General features: G+C 34.8%; 1 protein-coding gene and 1 long non-coding RNA gene across 9 annotated transcripts in view; both read left to right on the top strand.

Moving 5' to 3' along the window:
- AMPH (amphiphysin) overlaps window positions 1-23,233 on the top strand; it is a 99,274-nt gene extending 76,041 nt beyond the window's left edge. For 2 of the 8 annotated variants that reach the window (XM_072412213.1, XM_072412211.1), the window contains 13 exons: window positions 133-261; window positions 1,070-1,183; window positions 3,612-3,635; window positions 4,565-4,591; window positions 5,002-6,381; window positions 7,431-7,463; window positions 9,540-9,596; window positions 11,248-11,367; window positions 15,507-15,566; window positions 17,444-17,548; window positions 18,531-18,737; window positions 19,806-19,907; window positions 21,453-23,233. In XM_072412213.1, coding sequence (XP_072268314.1) covers window positions 133-261; window positions 1,070-1,183; window positions 3,612-3,635; window positions 4,565-4,591; window positions 5,002-6,381; window positions 7,431-7,463; window positions 9,540-9,596; window positions 11,248-11,367; window positions 15,507-15,566; window positions 17,444-17,548; window positions 18,531-18,737; window positions 19,806-19,907; window positions 21,453-21,560 — 2,466 coding nt within the window. In that variant the 3' untranslated portion in view covers window positions 21,561-23,233. The remainder of the gene's footprint in view (window positions 1-132; window positions 262-1,069; window positions 1,184-3,611; window positions 3,636-4,564; window positions 4,592-5,001; window positions 6,382-7,430; window positions 7,464-9,539; window positions 9,597-11,247; window positions 11,368-15,506; window positions 15,567-17,443; window positions 17,549-18,530; window positions 18,738-19,805; window positions 19,908-21,452) is intronic. The other 6 variants (XM_072412218.1, XM_072412217.1, XM_072412212.1 and 3 more) reach the window with 5 other exon arrangements.
- A 1,977-nt stretch (window positions 23,234-25,210) lies between these two features.
- LOC140332047 (uncharacterized) lies at window positions 25,211-25,697 on the top strand. Its single transcript, XR_011921033.1, has 2 exons — window positions 25,211-25,334; window positions 25,404-25,697. It is a non-coding gene; the product is annotated as an uncharacterized lncRNA (long non-coding RNA).
- Window positions 25,698-25,784: the final 87 nt, after the last annotated feature.

Genomic DNA, 25,784 nt, shown 5'->3' with positions numbered 1-25,784 from the left:
CATCTAACAACACTATTTCTGAAAGGAATGTTTTGTAGGTCATCCTTTGTTGATAGAATTTAATTAGTATCTGGAAGGTAAATGATGATCTTTTGAGTCTCACAAATTAAATAATTAATTTTTTCTTGACAGCTAAGAAAAGGTCCTCCTGTTCCTCCATTACCGAAGCTCACACCATCAAAAGAACTGCAGCAGGAAAACATTATTAGCTTTTTTGAAGATAATTTTGTGCCTGAGATCAATGTGACAACCCCATCACAGGTTAGTAACATATAAAAATTCATGTAAATATGCCCCCTATTAACTGTTCTCCAACTTTTCATGAAAGGTGACATTCTTTCCACTGACGGACAATGTAGGAGACATTCTTCAGACTGATCATCACACTAATTTACTGTGAGCTTTGGATATTGTAATTAAAGTATGGGCTCCCTTAAGACTTGGAAGTTTTTTCAAGTGGTTCTTCCATGTTGAAAATGTCAAGAAACACTGGTTTATGGGACAAAATAAAATACTTAATAGTTTCAGTATTTTTTAATTTTAAACATCTATACATAGTTGAGTCAGATTGTATGTTGAGTCAATTCACAACTACATCCTATTACCAGAATATTTGTTTCCTGCTCCTATTCTACATATTGATACTACCTTCTGACTACCAACCTGCCAGCATTTCTGCCGCAGAGCCCAAATAAAAAGGCTGAGTTGCAGTTATTTTATTTGTCCAAAGCTGAAGATAAATTATTATTACCTTTACCTTTGCAGCATGAATATTATTAGTCTCCAAATGTTCATACTCCTATCTAAAAGGTCTAAAAAAATTGCTCTAAAAAAATTATATCATAGTTTTGTATGTCTAAGCTGGAGCTTTACCATTTTTATAAATGTATAAATAATGTATCCATTTCTGTTGCAGATACTCATCATTTCATTAAAAAATTCACTTTTTCTGAAGATGTGTCCTGATAAACCTATATAATCAATTCTGTTTATCAAATTTCTCTTAATTTAAACAAAAGAAGCAATAAAAATCGGCAATTTTTAATATTATCTATTCATTTTTTAATAGAATGAAGCTACAGAGGAGAAGAAAGAAGAATCATTACTAGACCTGGACTTTGATCCTTTCAAACCAGAGGCTGCATCAACTGGAATAGCACAGTCTCATTCACCTATGTCCCAGGTATGTACTCCTGTTGAAATCCTTAGGTTTTCCAGTACCATTAGTCAATATACAAAGCAATTATTTCACTACAAGCAATTTGTTGTTGTACAATTGAAAATTTGTCAATGTTCATCATCAATGATGGATTGCAAAATGTAAGACCATAAATGCCATTGGACATATGGAAATAGAAATCAGTAATTAACATTTGTGTCCAGAGAAAGTGACAACCTTTTACAGTTCTTTTTATGTTCTCTGAAAGGAATGAAAAAACATTCACATTTTATCTTTTTTGTTTCGAGAAGAGGCTCCAAGACTAATTTATTGTATAATCTCTGCTCTCCTTAAAAAAGTTAACAATGAATTACAAATATCTAAAGGTTCTTCAAGTCACCAGCACTTTCTGGTGGCAACCCAGCACAAAGTGACTCCCTGTCTTCCACCTTGCCTGTGCAAGCACCTTGTTCTTTATTGTCTTCTGGGAATACCACCCCTCATGAAGAATATTTACTCGTGGAGATACTCCATACGCTTATGCATGTGATGACGATTGTTTTGGGGGTCTTTTGGGGAGAATATGCCTTCCTGGATGTGACCATATATGATTCCTTTTGGGAGAATAAAAAGTGATTAGAGTATAACATCAATACAATAGAATATTATAATAACATAAAATGTACCTTTAGAAGTCTGTATAATAATCATAACCTAAAATGACCACAAGATGGCATAAAATGTCTCAAATTATTTTATATAAAGATATGTTTATAGTACTAAACAGTCAAATGAGAGAACATAAACTGTTTATTGTGTAACATGAAACTGTCCTAATTACAACCATGCCTAAATTGCAATTTTCTAAAAAATATACAAAGAAGAGGATTGTATGATACTTATGAAGTAATCATAAAAAAAAAAATGTTAACAATCGGTTCTTTTATTAAACCATTTAGTGTGGTCCATAGTTAAAAATCCAGTAAAATCCTCGGTTCCATAGTTTACTATCTAATCACTCTCTAATAAGTGTGCAGCTAAGGCTGGAATTTAAAACTTTGATTATGACACCTGGGTCATTGTACAGAGATTGTAACATGTACCATTGGATCACATTTTTCTTTAGGGCCTGTGTGGACAGGCTTTTACCTTTAATTGGCCTAACCTATTAAAGCTTTCCAAGGCTGGGGAGGATACACTTTCATCAGTGAAGCTGGGTGATCCAGCAAACCAGGAATTGATTTCTTAAGTTATTTGCTATTTGTTAGCAAATGTTTTCAATCCTGACCAGATCCATTCATGGTTTGCTGGATCGCCCAGCTTCCCTGATGAAAGTTTATCTTCCCCAGCCTTGAAGAGCTTTAATATACCAGGCCCAATGGCACTGATTTGACATCAGTTTGAGATACATTTTACTGCAGATGACCTCTGTAGTAGGTTTTGCAAGCAATCAAAAATCCAAAAAAGGAAAAGCTCCTATATACAGTCTGTATTTCAACTGTTAAAAGCAGATCAATCCCAATGTTTATAGGTGAAGGTGAATATTCTAGGTCAGTGTTTTTCAACCCTTGTTCCATGGATCCCTAGGGTTCACAGGTTAGGGGTTCCTTGAGCAATGAGCAGTTTCTGACTCTCAGGTCACTTTAACAAACACCAATGATCTTTTTTTGCTATCTGTCAGCGTGGCATTCTTCCCACTGGCCAGCAATGTAAGAGGCATTCTTGTTTCTTAACACACACTAATGTACTGTGAGCTATGGATATAGAAATTACAGAAATTATAGAAGGGGTTTTCTAAAAACCTGAAAGTTAATTAAAGGTCACAAAACACTATTCTAGAGGTAAAGACTAACTGGACTGTATTGGACTTCCGGATGATCTATTGTTCCCTTTATGTAGGTTGATGCTAGAGGTACATCTGCACATCCGCTAGCAGCCCACTTTAGTATGCTAAGCATGTTATGAGAAATAGGTGGAAAGATATTTACCATTTGTATTGTAGACCTCTGTCTAACCACAGCACATATTGCAAAGGAAATCGTCTTTTCAAACATATTTCACAATACTTTTAGTTTCCACTTAGAAACCCTTAAGTGTTATTTATTTAAATATAAGTGCAACCATTTTTTACAATTGGCATTCATCTATAAACACATGAATTATAGCCTGATTAGTGCTTATTTTGTAGCTGTTCTGCTCCTTATTCCACAGGTAGAGTGCTGCATTCTCTATCCACCCTTTTGGGCTGTGGTCAAGCACAACAGGACCAGGGGTGGAATGGGGGCGGGGGGTAGATAATTATTTCATGTGTATCAGGATTTGCTGGCTCTCTTTTCTTTTCTCTTTAATGTGATTTATTATATATATATATATATATATAAATATATATATATATTTATCAAAGATATGAATAATGAGATCTTTTATTTCATTATATTTCTCTCTTTTTCAGACATTGCCATGGGACCTATGGACGGTAAGATTTAGCCTTTTAAATGTAGTATTTGTTGATTTTAGTTAGGTAAATATAGGCTAATTGTTTTGTACACAGCAGCCAGTGTTTCTAGTTACTGGCAGTTGAAAGGGACATTTCCACCTTAGAAAACGATCATTATCTGACACATGAACAGGATTTGGAATAATTTAAAAAATAGTATATTAAAAAAGTATATATATATGAAATCTTTCAAGAAGTTTCTAAATTGCACTAATAATTTACAAGTTTTAGCAAACCATAATATACCAATACTAAATAAATATTTAAAGATAAGCTTTATTGTTTTTGACTATTGTTTTTAAGAAGGATATTTATAAAGCTATGAGTCTGACATTTAGCCAACATATGGTGGAGAATTTTATAGGTCAATGTGCGTTCAATGGCAGTGAATGATTCCACATTATTGAATGTGTGCAGATTTTCAGTTTCATTACTGTTTATACCAAGCCCCTACTTTACAAGTTTTAAAAAATGTTAATTAGTAAAAGGTTTTAGGTTTTATGTTCATTTTTTAAATAAACATTTGATTCAGGATGTATTCTGTTTACAGAGATAAGATAAGATAAGTTGTTAATATGAAATACACATACAGTTTTTCATTTACCTGTATTTATTCATGCTTTCTATGAATAGAAAATATATACTTTAGAAGGAGGACCTAGGTGATCCAGCAAATCTGATATGGATCTGGTCCAATGCCGAAATGATTTGCCAGCGAAAAGCAAATGATTTTTCTGGATTACCTATGTTTTCCAATGATAGTCTCTCTTCTCTATCTGGTCTTGAAGAGCTTTAAAAAAACTGAAAAAGCACGTAGACACACTGAATATTTTCTTTAAAATATGTAAATGAAGTATAAAACACAATCTATACTTTGTCATCAATATTGTTACATTTTTCTTTCTCAGCAGACAAACACTGAACTAGTCCAGCCAGTAAGTATGTTGCTCAGTGTGCATGGACATTAAATATATTGGGCCTGATTTATAAAAGCTCTCCTGATTTATAAAAGAATGGAGAGGATACAATTTCATCAGTGAACCTAGGTGATCCAAAAAATTTGGAATGGATCTGGTCCCGGATTAAAAACATTTCCTAACAAATAGCAAATGTCTTTTAGAAATCCATTCCAGGTTTTCTGGATCACCCATGTTCACCAATGAACGTATATCCTCTCCAGCCTTGGAGAGCTTTATTAAATCAGGCCCCTTGTGTGTTTCACTGTTTATTTTTTCAATTTACATTCAAATTCTTTATTATATGTCAACTAAACATTCATTTTCATATGCTTTCATCTTTTCATTGTTCTCATATTTTTCTCTGTTTCCTTTTTGTCCGCATAAAGCCTGACTCTTCAGAAAGTCTGTCATTATGTAATCTAGCAATGGCTGAGACCCCGGCTTGTGGGTCTGAACAAGAATTCAATACATCAGATATTGATGTAGCCCTGAATAGCATAGATCTTGAGATTAACATAGATAGGCAGGATGAATCAATTGATGCTGAAGATGTAAATATCATTTCATGGGAAGGGCAGACATATTTTGTTTCTCAAAACGAGGTTATTTCATCTGAGATAAGTGAAGGGAATATGGACAATATGGAAGAGGAACCATCCATGGAGGAAATGTCAAATCACGATATGGTATTGATGAGTGATGACAGTGTACTTGAAGATATGCAGTACAAAGAAGACAAGGACATTGAAAATGAATCTATGACACCTCTTGATGAATATGAATATGACCTGACAGAAGGCACAGATATTTATAATATGGATTCAGGAGATAATACTGATACAGCCCAAAATGAGGAGGAAGAACATCTGGATTATCTGATATCCGACCACAAAACCATTGGGAAAACTGATGCAGATATCTTCCAAGAAGATGTTCAGCAAATGAAACGTACATCATCAAACACCAGTACAGAAGATGCAACTGATGTAGGTTGTCTGAAATGTAACAAGGAAATAAATACATTGGTTAATGAACACCAGAGACGTGATTTAACCAATACAGAAATAATTAACACAGATTATTTGGCAGATTATAAAACTCCAGCAGAAGAGTGTGTTAGTGAAACAGAAAGCTTAAGGTCTTCAGTTATAAGAACGGAGGTATATACTGATCAAAATAGGGCTGAACCCACTGTAACCAGCAACACCATGATTCATGAATCAGGCGATGAAATATATATACACAAAAGTGACCTTTCTTGTGATAACACAAGTAACTATCATATAGATGAGAAGGGAGATGCTCCAGATGATGTAATTATATCAAACACTGGATTTAATAGTTGTTTTGGCATAGACGGTGACAAGATATGGCCAGAAAATTGGGATCCAAGCTGTACTACAGATTCATGGGGTGAGTCTTATCTAAGAGACTGCCAAACACATGAATTCTCGATCCCAGATCTAAATTCAGCAAATAAGAATGAGGCCTGGTTTTCACAACCCACTGATAATTTAAATAATAATGAACAGACATTAGCTGAAAATGAAAACGAAACCCAAAGTGTATCTGTGAACCAGCCTTGGGGCAAATATGAAACAACCACTAGTCATCCAGCTATGTTTTCTGTAAGAAAAACCAGGAATGTTAGCTGTGAGCGTCCTTCTAGCCCCAGGGACAATGAGACCAACAGCTCAGATTTGTCAGAAGATGAAATTGCTAACCGGAGATATGGATTTCTCTACCAGGAGCTAGACAAAGAAGAGGTACCTCTGCTTTCCCCAGTGCTTAGATTAGTAAAGATCCTTCATGATAGTGGACCTTATGCTTTATACCCTTTTTTCTATGACCCTCCTTTGTAGCTTATTATAGTGCTTCCCTTAGTATAAGGTGCCAGAAACAGTGATGTGCAGTAGCACTGACAAATTAGCCTTTATTATCATGGCCTACTTAGATTGCTAAAAGTCATAGATTATTAACATCGTTAGATTTTTGCACACAAAAATATCACATGGAAGTTTATTTGGCATTTTAAAGTTCTAAAAAGTAGATGGCAATGGAAAGGAGACTCCAAAAGAATCTTTATCATATTATATTACAGTCTATTGTTATAGGCTCTAAGTCTCTGCAGCTTTATGTCAAATGTGTCTGTCATACATGGTTCCCAAACATTATTCCAATAACATAGCACCCTCTACTCTCCAATTTTGATGCTGTTGTGCTCATCTTGCTTCCTCCTGTTCCTTTTCGCACCATAGCATGCCTTAAATTAGTATCCATGGAACCATTGGGCTACATTTACATATTTTCCCTAATTGTTCTATTTGTATTTTCAAATTAAACTGTTTCTTTACATTTTTTTCTCTTTATGTTTGTTGTTAAGCAACAGGAATCTATCATTTTAGCTATAGCTATAACATTTGTGTTTTAACAAATTGAAGCATAGTTTCACCAAAAGTAGTTGAACTTGCTAAATAATGTTTTACAGAAGATGTATATACAAAGTAAATTCTATGAAATTAAGATTAAGGGTTACGAAGAAATATTGCATATTTTTATGTAGAATAAATTGAAATCAGTTTAATTGTATATGGACAAGCAGTTTTGAAGCTAGAAATTACTTGATCACGTGCCGTTTCCTGTTGAGTCTTCATCAAGAATGTGATATTTCCCATTGATTTTTTTATTAGACTCTTAGATATAGAATCCTCTTGTGGTTGTACATAATTGACATCCTATTTCCTTGTACCTCATCAGGATACTTCATCAATGACAATTTTAAATGTTAATGTTATGTTTTTTTCATTTCTTTCAGGCATCCAGTGGTGCTTTCAATGGTTTCACACAGGTAAGATCAATTTCCATATAATGTGATATTCTGATTAACATATAAACAAAGATAAACAGGACACTACATGTGCAGAATTAGTCATTAAAATACAAATTATAATAACCTGCACAGATCTTAGAACTATTTTGTCTTTTAGTTAATTTTTTCAGATTCCTATTCCAGGTGTAAAGAATTCCCAAATACCCTTTGTCTGGCTTTGATTAATATCACACATATGCATGTAACATTTATAAATATGGTGTGAGCTGCCTTAGGTGCTCACCTAGGAGATCGCAAGGCTGCGACCAGAAAAACGTGCGAGAGGGTGGAGTGCAAGCAGGTGTCTGCTCGTTCGTAATTAGCAAGTTGCCCAAAATAAAACAGCAAAATACCCATTAGCTATCTGGCTCTTGCCTAACTTACTCAGCAACCCTATCTATTCTAAACAAGGAAAACACAAAGTCCATAAGTATAAATGGGGCAGCTCAGTCCCTGGGAACTTCCCTTGGCAACAGTGTTTGTGGAGCTCTTTCCTCGGCAGCCTCTAGCTACCTACTGCATACAAAGCTTCCTGAACTCATGGCCTGTTAACCTAAACAATACACCTGTGCTTACTTCTGCACAGACAGGAAGAACCCAGACATGGACCAAGTGGTCAGGGAACCCTCCCATCCCTTCCCTAACTAGCTTCAGGACCCTACATCACTATGGAAAACTAGCCTACCTTTCCTGGAACTTTTAATGCATGAAATGCCTGAATCTGGGTGTGATATAAACCCTATTGCACACTTTTCCAATGAAGCATGTTGACACCCTGTCATTATATTATATTATATATATATTATATTATATATTACATATATTATAGTATTATATTATTGAGGTAAAGTTTCTTCACCTGTTGCCTGAATATGTTCTTTAAACTGTAAAGGGAAAGTAGAAAACATCTGCTAGAGCATTACCTGCGCACTAAATATTAAATCTTGTGTTACCTAGCAACAAGGTGAAATAATGTAACAGGTACAAAGAATGTGATAAATAAATAATGTGATAATTGTTGTGATCAGATGTACTGTAAGACAAGATGTTATGCTGGCTAAGGGTTATGAAAGGAAGAATGCACCCCCTACTGTAAAAAGGATACTAAAGTATAAAAAGAGATCAGTGGCTATGTCAGATCAATGTATTATTTTTAAATTCACACACAAAAGAAAAAGTAAAAAAACTGTATTGTATATATAATACATTTTTTTAATTTTTATTCCCATATATTCCTGAACTAAGCTGTTTTTTTATTCTCAAAAACCCTGATGATGCTAAATATTGTCTGTATGCTTTGGCAGATTATAATATGTGACACATGCAGGTCTGGTCAGAGCTGCAAAACATATAAAGAGATATTGAAACTTATCTGTAAAGAATGTGCCCATGGTTTACAGCCTGCAATGGAGGCAAATGGAAGTTTTTATGCATGCCTTTTTTTATTCTGAATCACAAAAAATTGTCAGGCTTTGTAGGCATTCTGTGTGTACCTTTAAATAATTAGCAATGCAGTAATTTAAGTTAACTTAACTAAAGAGGCCTAAAGTATGTTTCCAAATTAGGGCCTAACAATACATGTGCAAAAAGGGTGTGGCCATAAATGTATGAGCACAATGGGCCTGATTTATTATAGCTTTCCAAGTCTGGAGAGGATACACTTTCATCAGTGAAGCTGGGTGATCCAGCAAACCTGGAATGGATTTTTTTCAAATTCATTTGCTTTTTGCTAGCATATGTCTGTAATCCTGGACCAGATCCATTCCAGGTTTGCTTTGATTGATTTGTCTTGTTTTTTCTGGGCTGTGCTAGTGTTTGGTAGTGTCTCCCACCACCACTGAGAAATCAAAGAAGAGATGATAAACAGTAAGCTCATATGCAGAGCTACATACATACATGAGCTACATAAACTGTTTTTAAATCTTTGAAAATGTTGCCACGTTAACCCAATGAATTTAAAGCTATTACTATATAATAATACAAATTTGATTACATTGAATTTTCAGTTTTTTATCACTTTTTATTACGTTAATGTTTATTTGTAAATTTTTTTAGCCTGATGCTTCCACATCTCTCTTTGAAATACAGACAGAGCCAAGTGCTGAAGTAACGGTAAGCCTTTTATTATCATGAACTATTAAAAACACATTTTTAGCTCCATATGATGTTCACAGTAAACAAAAATGATTACATTTTTTACCAAATCTCTGGAGTACAAGTTTTGCATTTTCTAATTTTCACAGAGTAAACTTTACACAAAAGTATTGGTGTGCAGTCATTCTGTTTAGTAATAATATAATTATTATATGTATATTTGCCCCACTAATGTTTCTAAGAAGAAATTCAACCTCAAACAAAGATTTAGTCTTTCTGGATAGAAAATGATTTCAGTCATTACACTCAAAATTAGGTTTTAGCAAAACAAAAAAGTCATGATTGCAAGGAGAAACAGGTATACAAATAAGCAGACAAGCACAATGGTGAACCTGGAACTAAATACTGACATTATGACATGTTATATAATATATATTATATATGATATAATTTATGGGCATTTAAAAAAAATGTCCCAGCCAACTGTATAAGTTTTTTACAGCACTTACCTATTGGAGTTGAAGTTCATTTACATAGAAATGTGAAAACAGTTGAAACAGCTGTGCTCAGACTATAGGAATAGCTCGATTTTTGCATATCTTTAATCTAATGGTTTTGCACATCTTGAACAAGCAGTTAAAAAGCTTTTAAATAAGCCCTCAGTTTCTGTGATGTAAATTATTCTTAAATATCCCAACAAAGTGTAAGGCCCTGGTCCAGGAACAATAATCGCCAGACACAGTTCCAGTTCCCAAATCTAACCCCACACTTTTCACCTATAGCAAGATCCCGGGAAACTGGTTGCGTTTCCCAGCACACAGTTGCTTCCAGGACTTAGTGGGCAAAGGATGGTGTCTGGGGAAGGGCTGACAGAGGACCAGGAGTCCACAGATTAAGCAGTACTAAGATTCCAACAGAGACAAGTCCAGAATACAGAGCAAGAGGTCATACAAAGGTAATCTGTCCACTAGATGAGGTACACAATGGCAAAAGGTCAGTCCAGGCAGCATAAACTTACAGGGTCAGAATTAGGCTAGGTCAGCAACAGTAAATCTAATGAACTACACACCAGCAGCAAGACAGCCTAGCTTAAGGCTACAACAGGCACTGGTGACGGAGGCTATAAACAAATTCCCAGCAGCCAATGGCAGTGCAGGATAGAGTCAGGAACTAATCGGCCTCTAAAAACATTTCAGCTATGCACTCCTTTAGAGTGTGTGCTGGGGATGACAATGCGTGGCTAAAAGGAAGCAGGTGCTGCTTTTTCTTCTCTCTGCTGCGATACTGCTGGACAAAAAAAGGCGGTGTGGGATACTGCATTGGTGCACATCATGAAATGCTAATAAGCGTTTCCTAACACAAAGACTCTTTCAGTCAATTTTCTAGCTACATAAAACTAAATGATGTGTATTAACAATAAAAGGATGATGGCCTGCCTAGATTCTATTCACCAAGGAAAGTAATTGGCAAAGTTCTGATTTTAGTGCCTTAGTTGTTCAATTTGAAGATGAATTACTCTACGGTGGGTTTAACTACAGCGGTAGTTGAGGCCCTGTTTTAAAGTTATCTAGAAAAAAATAATATTTTAAACTGAACAACCTTGGCATAAGTTCATATTAGGGTGTCTGAATTTCAAATTTTACATTATTTTGCATTGTGGAAAAACAAGGTGGAGCCTGATGTAGCTGCCCCTGATGAAACCAGTGCTGAGGACACAGAACCCGTCGCTGATGTTCCTGATGAAAGTGCTAAAGTTGAGGAGCAAATTGAGCTAGCAGAGAAGACGGTGGTGAGTCAGAAGAAACATCAGCTCATATGCTCCATCAACTCATGTAATCCATTCCATCACATTCCATGCTGCTTATATCTCATAACTGCATCCCCTCAGACCAATAATAATTTTATACAGAATATGATTCCTTACAATTGACCCACTTGTATGTTAGAATAAATGCATAGCTTAAAGTGTATTTAAACCACAGCATAAATATATTACATTTCATGTGGTGGCTGAATGTGTTTCTCTGTTTACCTTGTGGTAATGTCAGTAACACATTTCCTGTCCTAGAATGATATCCTTGCCATACTGCTTCTGTGTCAGAGCACGTTCTCTACCTATCTCTATTACAAAGATCTGAATTGTTTTGCCCATAGAGAGAATTGAGAACAATGCAACATTTTATAGGAAGTGATCAGCTTCTTTTGATTTATTGCATGACCTATATAGCAATCATTTTAAACCTGGTAGGTGTTCTTCATTTCTGTCTATTAAGTTGGACCACCTACCAAAGGAATAAATACAGTCATTGTAAACATAACATATTTAGATATTTTCCTATGTTTGGGCTGATGCTAATGCAACATGTTATCCTGTAGCTATAAAAATGAAACCCTCTCATCTCAACAAACAAAAATAAATTAAAATGGAGATTTAATTAACAATCAACAGTAAATTAAAAATTTATTTTGTTCTACAATAAATCATTAGCCAGGTTCTTAGTAAAAGTTAAAACAGCATTTTATTAAACATAAAACACTATTTAGATCATTATTAAGTTTATATCTAAAAAAAATTAAATTCAGTAAGGTGTTTGATAACTTACGTCTGCAATACACTAGTTGACATTTTTTATGGATTAGACATTAGGTCTGAAACTAACTTGAATTTAACCAAAGCTATGATAAAACTAATAATTTAAATTTATGCAAAGGAAAAAGCTATGACAAATCATGGCACTGTTGATATGTCGATATTCTGTGGATTGATCATTGATTGGGAATGCCTGTTTCTTGAAAAATTGTCCTGGGTGAAAATGTCAGAAAACACCTTTTTCAGTCACTAGCCTATAGAAACCTTCACTGCTGATCTCTATAACAACACAGTTGTGCTCATGTTAGTAAATATTTGGGAGCCTTTCTATTGACTGGGTTTTTTTTAGGGGTGTATGATCAGAAGTAGCTCCTCCGACAACCACCAGCCAATAGAAGCAATTGTGTACCTGGTCATGTACAAAATCGTCTAATGTATAGTCAAGATTCTATAAGATAAGGGGATATCTCATGAATACGTCTGAGTGTCAAAGATGGTCAACTATCCAATCCAAGAATGCCTTTGAGGGCCACAGTTTCGTATCAAAATACCAATATTTTACTTGTTATTTATCAATAACGTAGTGAAACGTCCAGTGTTGTGTACGGTCAAGTTGTATAGGAAACAGCCAGCAATAATAACATTAGGTAATAATACTGCACATTTAAATGTCTTACCAATTAGTCAATACTTAAAAATAAAGAGGAATTGTTCAGACAACTGTAGTTTTGAGAATGAGGCAAAGGTTGTGAAAGTGACAATTCTAAAAAAAGATTCCTAAAGAAGCTTTTAGAGTTGACCCACAAAAAGCCAAAGATAGTAAGAGAGAAATTTTATGGGAGAACCTGGACATGTGGACAAGCAGTGGAAGGACAAAGGGAATATTAGAATGATAACTACTTTTTGAAACCTAGGAAAGCAAAATAATAATGAAATATTGGAAGATGTTACGGAAAATAAAAAAAATCAAACCCAAATGCAAAGTGATCATATTATGAAGCAAATTAAATTATATAATTTATTATTGTTTGGTATTATATTTCATGTTTTAGATATGATTATTATAACAAAGAACAGAGAAACTTAGACACATGGAAAAAGATTTGTAAGCTATGTTGTATCGAGTAAAATGTGTTCTGTTATTAGTTGATATTTTATTTACAAAATTGGGGCACATTCAAGAACTTCTTTATACAACTGTAAGATGGTTTTCATACAAAAAAAAATTCAGAGAAGGAGATCATGATAATATTCTGTTAAAAATAGGAAGTACATAGACATAAATATAAGGATTTTTTAAATTGTTCATAATATGATTGAACATTTTACGTACTCTTTCAAAATGCTCCAATTCCAAAAATACTGATATTTGTTGCAATTATTTGTTACCAGAGTTTAGGGTCCCTATGTATTCATGTGGGGTTCTCTTCTCATGTGAAAGTATCAGTGTGTTCTGTGTTTTTATGTCTACCAAAAGAAGGGTTAATATTTAAATACAGGGATGTGACACCTACTAGAATAACACATTTTAATGCGGTATAACAGCTGGATTCTTAAGTGTTTGTTAATATTGAATGAGAATTAAAGAGATCTGCCTGGATGGGAGCTATGGTTTAAGTAGTGTTAAAGCTCAGATTTCCCACCAGCTTATTCTATCTAATAAAAAATAACCCTGTTTGTTTTACCTTTTTTGTTATTTTGATGTAGTCACATGACCGACAGTCCTGTAATATCAGCTATAATGGGTATGCAGTCTGTGCAGTAAACCCCAAATAACATCAGCAGGCATGCTATATAGAATGAGAGGGACAACAAAGATGGAGTAAAGCATGAATAATGAATGAACTTAATGTTTTTTTCTGTACAGCATACCCTTAACTAACAGGGAGCTAGACTGGATTTTCTTTGCTGCAGTTTAACAACTTAACAGGTCTTTTCAATTTTCCCCTACCCACATCAACATGTAACTGATCATCAAAAGAAAAAAGCAGATTGATGAGCTTATATCTCTTTAATTCTGTTCTCTTCATCAATAAATATGATCCTTGTTAGCACTGCAAAACTGCTGACTGGCTCCTGCATGCATCTTCCTCCCTAAATCTAAGCTCTGCTGTAGAGGAAACTACAAGAGGCTGATACCAGGTCAAATACAGGTACTAATTGTGCCTATAGTAAGTCTCTCCACAAGTTTACATTATATATATATATATATATATATATATATATATATATATATTTGTGTATTGCAAATATGTAAAGATAATCTTCTTGCAGTTACACTTTACATATTTGAGCAACAGTAACCTATACTGCTAATCCTTTTTTGGAATGATTTAAGCAGTAAAACATTAGCACATTTATCACATTTTTATTACTGTTTGTGTCTTCTGGGGAGATTTATCCCTATATTTGTCCTGGTGATCACGGTAACTAAGACAGAATGTGATGGGAAATTAAAAATGTTATGGTCCTAACCAGACCAACAGTTGAAGTCTCCCAATGAGGACACCTGTTCTCCTGAAATGTGTTTAAAAAGGGACTTTCCCACATTCTGGGGATTTTTTTCTACTTTCTATTGTAAAATAAAAAGGCAGAGGTTTTAAATCTTTCTTTTAGCACCCGCCCCCCCAAAAAAGGGTTGGCTATGCATACAATTTCACTTCTGGCAAGTGTAGAATGTTATTTCTGCAACAAAAGCACAGAGAGATAACTTACCCCAGGTAAATTAACCAATGTCACCCAAAACTAAAATCTTAGTTTGCAGTAGGAGTTTGCACAATGTATGTTCCTAAAGCAATGTTGAACTTTCAGGTGAAATCAGCCAGATATATTCACTATGCAAGAAAGGGTGTGCAATGTATCTCAGTTTGTTTTGCTGAGTAGAAAAGCCTTTCCCCTTCAGGATGATGCAGAGAAGGGCCCATGGGACACAGCTGGTTCTTTAAAGAGGGTCAACAGCTCTGTCTGTCAGCTCTGTATGCTCATCTATCTGAGTCATAGATATAGCCCTGCAATCTGCAAAATCAAGCTGATTGAAGAGATTTAGCTTCACCTAATAGGGCTCATGTGGGACTTCTAGAGCAAAAGTTCCACTTACTAGCAGGGGACCAACTTTTAAAGACTTTCCTACTTTGCACACCTTTTTTTTTGATGATGCTTATTTTGACCTGGAATGCACTTAGCTACCAAATACTTAAAGTTCAATTGGGCTTTAACTTCATCTCTGATATATCATCCATAAATCCATACTTCATCTCATATTTCTTTTCATATGAGTCTACCATCCTATAAAATGGTCCTATCTGACACGCTTATTACATTGTATCCTGCCTGTAAAGGAAATTATTGAACCAGAAGAAACCAAGATAGCTGAAGAAGCTGAGGCAGAGGGCAGCAAGGTATGTCACTGCCCTGTTAATGAAGAATCCAGTTGGATTATTTTCTCTTATATTCAGTTCAAATGTCAGTTTTGTATTTAATTTATCGAGCTGAATACAACCATTTATATTTTTTTACTGTTAATTGCATCTGTAGATTAATCTGACATGCATCAAACTAAATCTAGGTGATATGACTATATATATGTAAGAATTAATTTAGTAGATAAAAATTTTGACATATCTTTTAAACATCTTTTCGGTTTAAAGGTATGGATAAATGACTGTTACCTGAATAAAATCTAGGGTATTTATGTAATAATAATTTTCTTGATAGTAAAATCTATAACCATTGATTCTATAACCATATGTTTTGGCAAGAAAATGTAATGGCAGGTGTATTATTTTTAGTTGCAAATTGACTTTATTTATATAGTAAATTATTACTATTTAATTGAAATACAGAGATTCTCCAAGAAAAAACACTTTAATTTATGGTCATATTATTATACTTTATTATGTCATTTGGTAGCATGAGAAAAACCCTTTGTATGTCTATAGCTTTGTCCTGTAAAACCAAGAAGCTGTGTGAGTGCAGTTAAAAAGAGGAGGAAGGCTTTTGTTCTCAATGATATGATTTTAGGAAAAACATTGAAAAAATTAGCCTGTCCATTGCCCATAAGTATACTCACCTTCCTTATTCTTCACTGATAATACCTTGCCAGAGCCATACCTTATAGTGAAACATGTAATCCCCCTGGGACAGCACTAATTGGCCTACCACTGTCAGGTGCAGTGAGCCACATAATTCTCCATACCCTGTAGTACTGAATATTTGTTTAGGCAAATAGGATTAAAAGGGGAGAGACCAAGGGTGGAGAAAAAAATACTGTGAATAGAAAGAGATTTAAAGCAAACCTGTTGCTCTGCCTTGAATGGGTAAAACAGATTTGCTTTAAAACGTAAAGTTAATTTTAAAGTTGTTTTGGGTAAAAAGCAAGCAAGTTTACAGATAGGAGGCTGACCATACCTTCTCATAGTATACCATGGAAAGGCAAGATGATTAGTATTTATTTAATATACCTCAACAAGCTTGTGGAACAGTAGGTAGGTGTCTTAAAAATACAAATTTGCAATTTGTTTATGCAATGACAGTATGTACCTAATGCACCTGCTCTGAAAAATATGTTATGGGTAGAAGAGAAGGTGAGTAAAGGGTTTTATATATCTGTTGCTTACTGAAGGCTCTACAGTAAAAATAATTTGCATTCTTTACCTACTTTTCCTTGAAAATGCAAGACTATTCTTTGAACTGGAACATAACTCATTCTCCTGCATGTAGAGGTTGCTGATTTTTGACAGTTGACAGTTTTTATAGTGAATACAAATCTATCTAAAAATGCAAACTTTTAACGAACACTTTATTAATAAGCCTCTGTCATCAATGAAAAAAGGGTAGGGGTTCCCTCTCTGACCTACTTCCTGAAAATGCTATTTCACTACCTTCTTATTTGTACCCCCTAAAGTTTGAGTGACTGATCCAGAACTGTCTTGCAGAAAATTAGAAAGTAGTCAAAAGTCATTGCACCTGATTTATTAAAGCTCTCCACGACAGGGAAGATAGACTATGATTTGAAAACCTGTGTGTTTCTGAAAACCTGGAATGGATTTCCAAAAAGTAATTTGCCATTTTTGCAAGTGCTTTAAATCATGGACCAGATCCGTTCCAGGTTTGCTAGAACACGCAGGTTCACCCATGATAGTCAATCATCTCCAGTCTTGAAGAGCTTTATTAAATCAGGCCCATTGTTTGCATTTTTGTTCTTGATTAGAGAGTAGCATTATTTGCTAAAAGATTATCCAATTATATATTAAATACATAAATTACTCACTTTTAGACAGAACCTGAAAGTCAAGAGGTAACTGGTGAATCAATCCAGATCACAGAAGAAGAAACAAAAGAAGAGGAATTGGATGGTGCTAAAGCCACTGGCACCACCCAGGTATGGAATGTTTGTAAAACTCCTTTTTAATTTTAATATACATCTTTAATAAAGACAAGTTCAATAATAGCCAAAAAATAATTGTTAATGTAAGAGTTATATTCATTATTTTAACACAACATGGAATGTAGAGGTTGATGGAAGATGACTAACAATAGTTGAATTTCTTTTATATTTATATTATATTATCTGGGAAAGCATAAGCAATAATTATCAAAGCAATACTATTAAATATCAAATGACATGATTTGTAAAAAAAAAAAAAAAAACTCATGGCATGGAAACATAGGAACAAATTAGAAAAAAGAACAGGTTGACTATCAAAAATCAGGCATCCTCGGTACCTGAGGTGCGCCAGATTTTAGAAAATCTCAGATTTTTTTTTTTTATACTTACCTCCACACACAGGCCAGCCTTCTTCTCGCAGCACCCGCAGACATCTGGCACAGTTCCAGGGAGCAGGCAGCAGGGACGTCTTAACGTGTAATTTAGTTTAGCAAACTAGTGTTTCTGCAGAACAGCGCCAAAACATTAGTGGCCAAATAGTGTACTGCAGTCCCTGTATTGAATATGCGATCCGAAATTCATGCTGGGAAACAGAAGTAAACAGATTATCGGTGTCCTGATTTTTGAATGTCAACTGTATTAAATTAGATGTGAAAATAAATGATAAAGAGTATCACAAACTATTGACTAATTCCTTGTTTTTTATCCTGTTTAGATACACTTACTGATTGCTGAATTGCTGAATGCCATAGTATCAGGGTTAAAATAACCTGAGTGGTCACCAACATTAGAAAATATCTTATTACAATATTTATTGTAATTATTATCGTACAGTACATGTGTAATATTGTGCAATCAGAATATACTCAATACATTTTGCATTCTTTATTCCTGTAAAAGTCTTTACTATTTTATCACCTGAAATATGAGTACCTTTTTGTTAATATCTGTATTTTGTATTTATTTTGTGACCCAGGAGATTACCTGCATACCATCAGTTGTAATAGAACCAGCATCTAACCATGAGGATGAAGGGGAATATGGGGATGTTGAGAATACCCAAGTGCAAAATGTTGTAGAAGATGAAACGGATGCCATTCCTTATGTTGGTGATGGAACCGATCAACTTCCTTCATCTGAGAGCAGCACATCCCAAGAGTTGCCACCTAACTTTCTATTTAAGGTCTTGCAATGTTATGTTGACTGTTTTTAAGTATTTTTTTTACTCCAATCCCACTTTTTCAAAGGTTTTCTTCTGAAAAATAATAAGTACCACTTGTGATTTTAAAGATTTAAAAAACCAAAAGCAAATAGAGACTTCAACCATATTCAATGGTTTTACAGCTTTGTCCAAGATATATTGCTATAGAATGACCAATTTACAAATTAGTTGTTTCCCCCACAAATATTTATATATCGGTGAAATCTCGGATGACATAAGGGGGTTACATTTTTTAAAGTAGCTTAGCCTCTTTACTTACAACAATGAATTATCACTCTGCAAAGAAATTTCCATCTAGCTAAATAAACGTGGTGAAAATGAACTTAAAATACAGATCACATTCCAGTACATGAAAAATAGATTTTTCTTGTACATGGTTGGATGGCTAATATCAGGAAAGCTTTACCATATTCACTAAACTAAACTATTTTGCTTGAATTACCATTTATTTCTATAGAGCAGGAGAAGCGGCAACAACAGATATTAAACTTTAAATTGGACTAAACCTAAAAATTTTTTAAAAATGCAAAACAGGGCAGGGATCTACTATCTACTGTGGTCCCGGTATCTGTCTTCGGCCCATCGCAGAGGTAGCATCATGCGCCGACATCTCCTCTCTTCTTACCCACACTTCTTCCTATGTCACCCTATCTCGCACTGCGCAGGCGTTGGATCGGGCGACGTAGATTGGGAAAAAACTTGTCGATCTCACTGTTCATGCGAGAGATTTGCAATTTTTTTCCCTGTTGATGAACCGGCACCCAGGAGCCTCTTGGGATACGTGATGTAGGTATCCCTGGAGGCTTTGCGCTCCCATTCATTCTTGATTGCCTAGCAGATCAAGAATTAAGGGGGCAATGCTGCACTTTTTTTTTTTTTAAGAAGGGTGTTTCATTAAAAAAGAACACTAACAAAAAAATTGTTGTCTACCCTTTTATGTAAAGTACAAATTGTGAGTTTTGGTACACTTTAACCTTTTCATTTTTGGGAAATATCGGACCAATTACTTATTTCATGTACTTATTGCAGGTTGAAACACTACATGATTTTGAAGCAGCAAACGAAGATGAACTCAATCTAAAGAGGGGTGATGTTGTTCTGGTAATTAGGTCTGCTACAGCAGCCGATCTGGTAATTATAATTTTATTTAATACAGCTGTATTAAATGGTTGAAAGTTGTACAAAATGTTTGGCAAGCATTACAAAGAAATTGTATGAGATGTGTAGATGTGGGCAGCTATAAACAAAAATCCTGTACCATTAGGTTATTATTATGTTAGGAAATGGATTGTTTATCCAGAAGAGTTGATTTTTTTAAGGTGATTTCTGCAAAACAGAAAGAAACAAGTCCCCTTCATGTATTATCTCTGTATACTGAAAGCTAGGAATTATGAATATATATATATATATATATCATGCAAATTGTAGATCCAAGCCTGTAGTACGGTGAATCTCTCAGTACTCCTACGCAGAGGTTTCCATCCAACCAACAACAAAAAACATATTTGGCACCCATTTAGCTGACCTACCCCAGCACTTCTGAAAGCTAAGTTCACAAAAACCTTTAGCATTTAAAGGTCAACAATATTGACTGCAAGTAGAAGTATGTAACCTGTAAACTGTAACATTAGACAAACTGTAAACAAAATATTCAGTCAATTTACATAGAACATTTTATTGTTCTATGTAAACACGCCTCCCGTGTTTACGTTCCTACGTAAACACGGGACACGCATGTTTAGCTGGTATTGCTGGGTATCCTTGGCACATGCGCACCGTAGGGCAATTTGACAGCGATCAAGAAGGTAAAAATAGATATTGCAAAAGGAAAGTCTCCTGTCCCTTTCTGCAAAAAACAAAAGCCTGATTGTCAATTTTCGAAGTAGGAATTTCGTTCCACTTTACCTTACAAGTCTCAGCTTATTAATTGCCATAGAAACCCTAACCTGTATGAAATCCTTATTTGAAATGAGCCAACAGTTGTTAGGGCTGTTTGTCTTAGAATTATTTTTGGTAAGTTAACAGACTGTATATTTGCTGTCATAGATTTCATGACAGGTAAAGAACATCTTCACTTTTGGAAGCAGAAAGTTTCTTTTGCAAGTAATAGGGAGGGAAAGAAGAGAGAGTTGATCTTCTAAGAGATCTAAAATAAAGCAGAACTAAACTCACTTCCCCATGCTCTATCACCGGTGTCAATGTCTTCATCGGTTCCTCTTTTAGGTTCAGGTCTTCAGTCATCTAATTTTGCAAAATTGGGCGTGCACAGAGGGAGCAGCCTGCAGCCTCTTGGGATACATGACATAGGTATACCTGGCAGCCATTCAGTCTTTACCATCTTGGCAGTTAAAAAAACAAAAGGGGAGTGCTCCAATTCAAATTAAAAAAGCCACTTTTCATATAATGTAAAAAATTAGTGATAGGTTTGATTTAAAACATCAGTGCTTCTGTAATGTTCTTTGAGGATAGATTGCTCAGGGTTTTGGTCTACAGAGAACAATCTTTACTTGCTTAATAAGAATAATAAGAATGTCTATAGGTTAGTTTCACATTAAAGAATTGATTGCTCGAAATGCCAACAAAATTCTCCTAGTGGATCTGTAAAAAGTGTACATTAGGTCTTATGTAACAGGAAAAATATTTCCCCCCTTTAATGAGAACGCCTTTCTTTTGCAGGATGCTGGGTGGCTTACTGGCATTAAAGAATCAGATTGGCAACAGTACAGAGTGTGTGACCCATACAAGGGACTATTCCCAGAGAATTTCATTCGAAAACTTGAGTAACTTATGCAAGAACAAGAAGATGTTGGTGGACTTTCATTTTTGGGCTATTCCGTCTTGTGAAAGAATAGACACACTTAGGGCTACGTTGTTAGCTGGTAAAGACTGATGCCTGTTCTAAAATAAAAGCTTGGCAAATCATATGATAAATTAAACAAGCATGAAAGCAAGAAGTAAGCTATATTGTACTGAATTGTAAATGGAACAAAATCCATGTTGTTCACTTGTATACAATCACTGGTTTGTTTGTGCTTTGTCAGAACAGTGATTTGGTGGACTTATACTATAGGGATCCTTCTTAAAGCATCAGATCCATTTGCTTAAAATATATCTACTAGGTCGTTACAAATTTCAGATTTATTTAAGTTATATATTGTACTTTACGAGAGAAAAAAAAATACCCAAGGTTTCAAAGCAGAAACTTCCGAAGACTTTTTTTTATTATTATTGTAATTATGCTGCTATTGTCCAACTATAATACACTTCATATCACTGAGCCAAATGTCCTGCCGACAGAAGTGCTTTCATCCTTGTCCAAAGTTAACTTCTATTGCAATGTAAAGACAAGGAAAACATATGTCCTTGACTTCTAGTCCACAAGTAACAGGATGGTGTTGTGGGTTGCTGAAAATAATATCATAGCATAAACTCTACTGGTTACAGGTAATGTAAATCTCTTGTTAAAAGTCTTTATCTTTTTCTTCCAGTTCTTTTAATAGGCCTTTATCACACATATGCCCTGATTTATTAGGCTGCAAAGGCACTTAACACAAGCTAAACAGAACTGAAGGAATGGCCAGAGGTAATTGTGTAGCTTGATAAATCAGAGCAATTGTGTTATGTGCTGGTCATGGTATGGTGCTCAGTGACTGCATTTATGACAAGAACACTTTTTTTGTTATCTACAAGACCTGGTCAGCTGAAGCTTACATTATTTCTGCATTGGAATGACCAATGCAGAATAATCCCCAACGCATATTCACTTGAATTTTGCATATTAGAAGTAAAGCATTCACTTTAACACAGTAACTAGAGATACAGTATATTGTGACTCGTTAAGTGGGACAAAATCTTAATCTTTCTTCAACATTCAAAATTGAATTCTTGTGCACTAAGTCTATAATATACCAAGTTGCTGTACTGCAGAAGATTTTTACTAGTAACTGTATAGTAAACTGAGCAGACTGAACAACACCCACAAAGTTTTATGTCTTAAAACTGAGAAACTGCTGCAATTTTTTTCAGTGTTCTTTACAAACCTATCTAATGCAGTTATGTATCATGTATGTTGTTCTTTCTTGTAGATTCTTGAGTCTGTAGTATCATTGAAAAGTGGTTTGCTTCTTTTTTCTCTTTTGTTTGGCATAGTGGTTCTTAACTAGTTTGTTGCTTGAAAGCACAACTAGTTTCCTTTGCCAAAGCATTCAAAATTATGTCTTCGTAAATAATGTGAAATTTTCATTATAGTACTGAATGTGAACGCAACATAAATACACAACTGGTGGTCCTTTTAGTTCACAAAATATTACCACTATTTATCCTGACAAAGAGAAAATATATTTTACCTGCACATACTGATTTCAATAAATGGTGTATTCTGTATGAAAATGCCATCATATCTATTCTGTTTTTCAATGTTGTGTCATCCTTAATAAACTTTTTGTTGAAACATAAAATGTGATATGTATTATTGTTTTGTTTGGTGGTAACTGAAGTCTCCATGTGGATTATTCAGTAACATGAAAAACAAAGTGCAAACCCTAGTATTTTATAGTGATTAATAACTAAAAAATAACTTCCCAATGATAATTAGTTTTGGCTGAAGTGTGGTGAATTTCTAAGATTTGCTTAGCACTGGAAGCCAACTACCATTATCTCTGGAACTGTAAACAATACAATGAATTGGGGAAATATAACAGTGTCTCCAGTTGCAGAAATAGCAGTGATAGCAGTGCTACGCAAAATTATCAGGTAACCTTTGCAGAGTGGGGTTTCCGCACCAGGGTGACCAATAGAATTTACTGAGTCCCATAATGTATACACATTCTTCCCCCTCCAATGTCCTAAAGCTTAAGATAATGTTTCTCACATAATTGGAGTTGATTTTTGAAGATATAGTAGGTCTTACTTAAAGCGGAGCTAAACTAAAAAAAAAATACACTTACTTTTAATCCCGAAGATTCCTCGATGGCGCTGGTCCTTTTTTGATCTAGAGTCCCCTGTCGCCCTGAAATTCCTCTTTCTCCCAGCGTGGAGGAAGTGCCAGTTGCCGCCATGTTCTGTCTTCTTTTCCAGACAGCCTCATTTAACCTAATACCTGTGAGCCTGGGATATGTCATCATCCTAAACAGAACCTCATTTATACATATATAAATGTAATGTAACCTCATTTATACATATATATTACATGGACTTTCCAATGGAACAGCTAAAGCAGAAAATGTGGGATTGTCATATTATCAGACCAATGCTGCTGGTGAAATCACCTATAGGCTACCACCTTTTTTCACAGCAGGGTTTACTGCTGCTAGTATGAACAGAAACTCTACATGAAGGCGGGTAAACTGTTTTTGGGACTCTACCACCTTAAAAGTTTGGCCACAATACCTTTTTTCCACAAGAACTCATTATCTCCTGTAACCCCTAAATGGGGAACGGGAGGCAAACCCTTCCCATTAACTACCTTTTCTAGGGAATATACAATAATAGGGTCCAGTGGGGCTTAATTCCCCCCTCCACTATCCTACACATTACTGCAAAAGTTTTGGAACTCCCGTGAGAATAAAGTCAGTTTTAGTACCTAAAAAAGACAAAATGCGCCAGTTCTGGGATACCCCAATCCATGATGAGAATACATATCTTTTGTATATACACAATTTTTTTCACAATAAAATATATATATTTACACAAAGTTTTTATAACATTGAATAAAAAATGCCAAAAATCGCTCTCTTGAACCTCTCTCTATTTAGATGTCCTAAAAACCTGCATGTTACCATCCAGAAGACACCTGAAGTAAAGTTTATATTTGAAAACATAAAAAAATACATGCAGGGCTAAAATGTTTGATTCTCACCTTCCAAATGATTGAGAGATATATGTTCAGCATGTGTCTCCACAAAAATAAGGGGTATTAAAGTATTGTTGGTATAACACACAACTGTAAACAATTATCTATCAAAAATTAAACTTACAGGGTTGCATCTCTCTACATGTGCTTATGTCTATGTGCTTACAGGGTAGCTCCACTGCAAGGGACTGTTTTCTAAAGCTGATTCTGGCGTTTAAATATTATCCAAAGTGAGTCTCCAGGAAAAGCAGACCCTGGATTCTGAATTCAGTTTAATGTGTTTAACTAATGTTACTGAGATTTTTTTTTTGTATGGAGGGGAGGGTAAAATATATTAATAATATTTCAATTTTATAACAAATAAACTAATAATATAATTTTATAAAGGACATGGAAAAAGTGACACAGTTAATAGTTCTAAGTACTTATAAATGTAAGTTCCTGTGTGATTTTGACTGCTGCAACAGTTGTGGCTTTGCAATATGTATGTCAGGTGTTTCGCCTAATACGGTGTGGTTGTTATTTGTGGTTGTGGTTGAGTACAAAAAAAATGTTCATGTTCATTAGAAAAACACAGTTGCATACCGGTAGTTTCATCTAGGTGTTCATACTAACAAAGAACAATACTTGATTATTGATTATTGAGATAGGTCATAAGGTATCAAAAATGCAGATTCATACCATACTTCTCTGTGCTATCTGTATAGGTAAGTACACCATGCCATAATCATTTCATGTTTCATGTTACAATACTTTAATAACTGGTGTATGTTTAGTTTCCTGCCAGGAGTTGAAGTCTCTTATACGGCCAACGGGAAGGACAGCAAAGTTCACATGTGGAGTTGATGGGGTTTATATAATAAGTCAAGGTCTGCACTGGTATGTTCAGGACAGAAGCAAGAATATAAAATGGTTACTGTATTTCAAGCCGGGGAAGATTGAAGCATTAGATAACTATAAGACACGTATATCATTGGAAGTGAACTCACACAGTTCTTGCATCTTGAGCATCACAAATATTAAGCCTACAGATGACGGCACATACTTCTGTGCAGCATGGCACAGCACCACTTTCCTGCAGCTACATAAAGAGATTATACAATATCCTCTTAGCACTTTTAATGTCATAGTGACGTATTGTATTAAATGTCTTTGTT

Source organism: Pyxicephalus adspersus, chromosome 5, assembly GCF_032062135.1.
Source record: "Pyxicephalus adspersus chromosome 5, UCB_Pads_2.0, whole genome shotgun sequence".
Classification (NCBI taxonomy): domain Eukaryota; kingdom Metazoa; phylum Chordata; class Amphibia; order Anura; family Pyxicephalidae; genus Pyxicephalus; species Pyxicephalus adspersus.
This window is presented reverse-complemented; position numbering and strand designations above follow the sequence as displayed.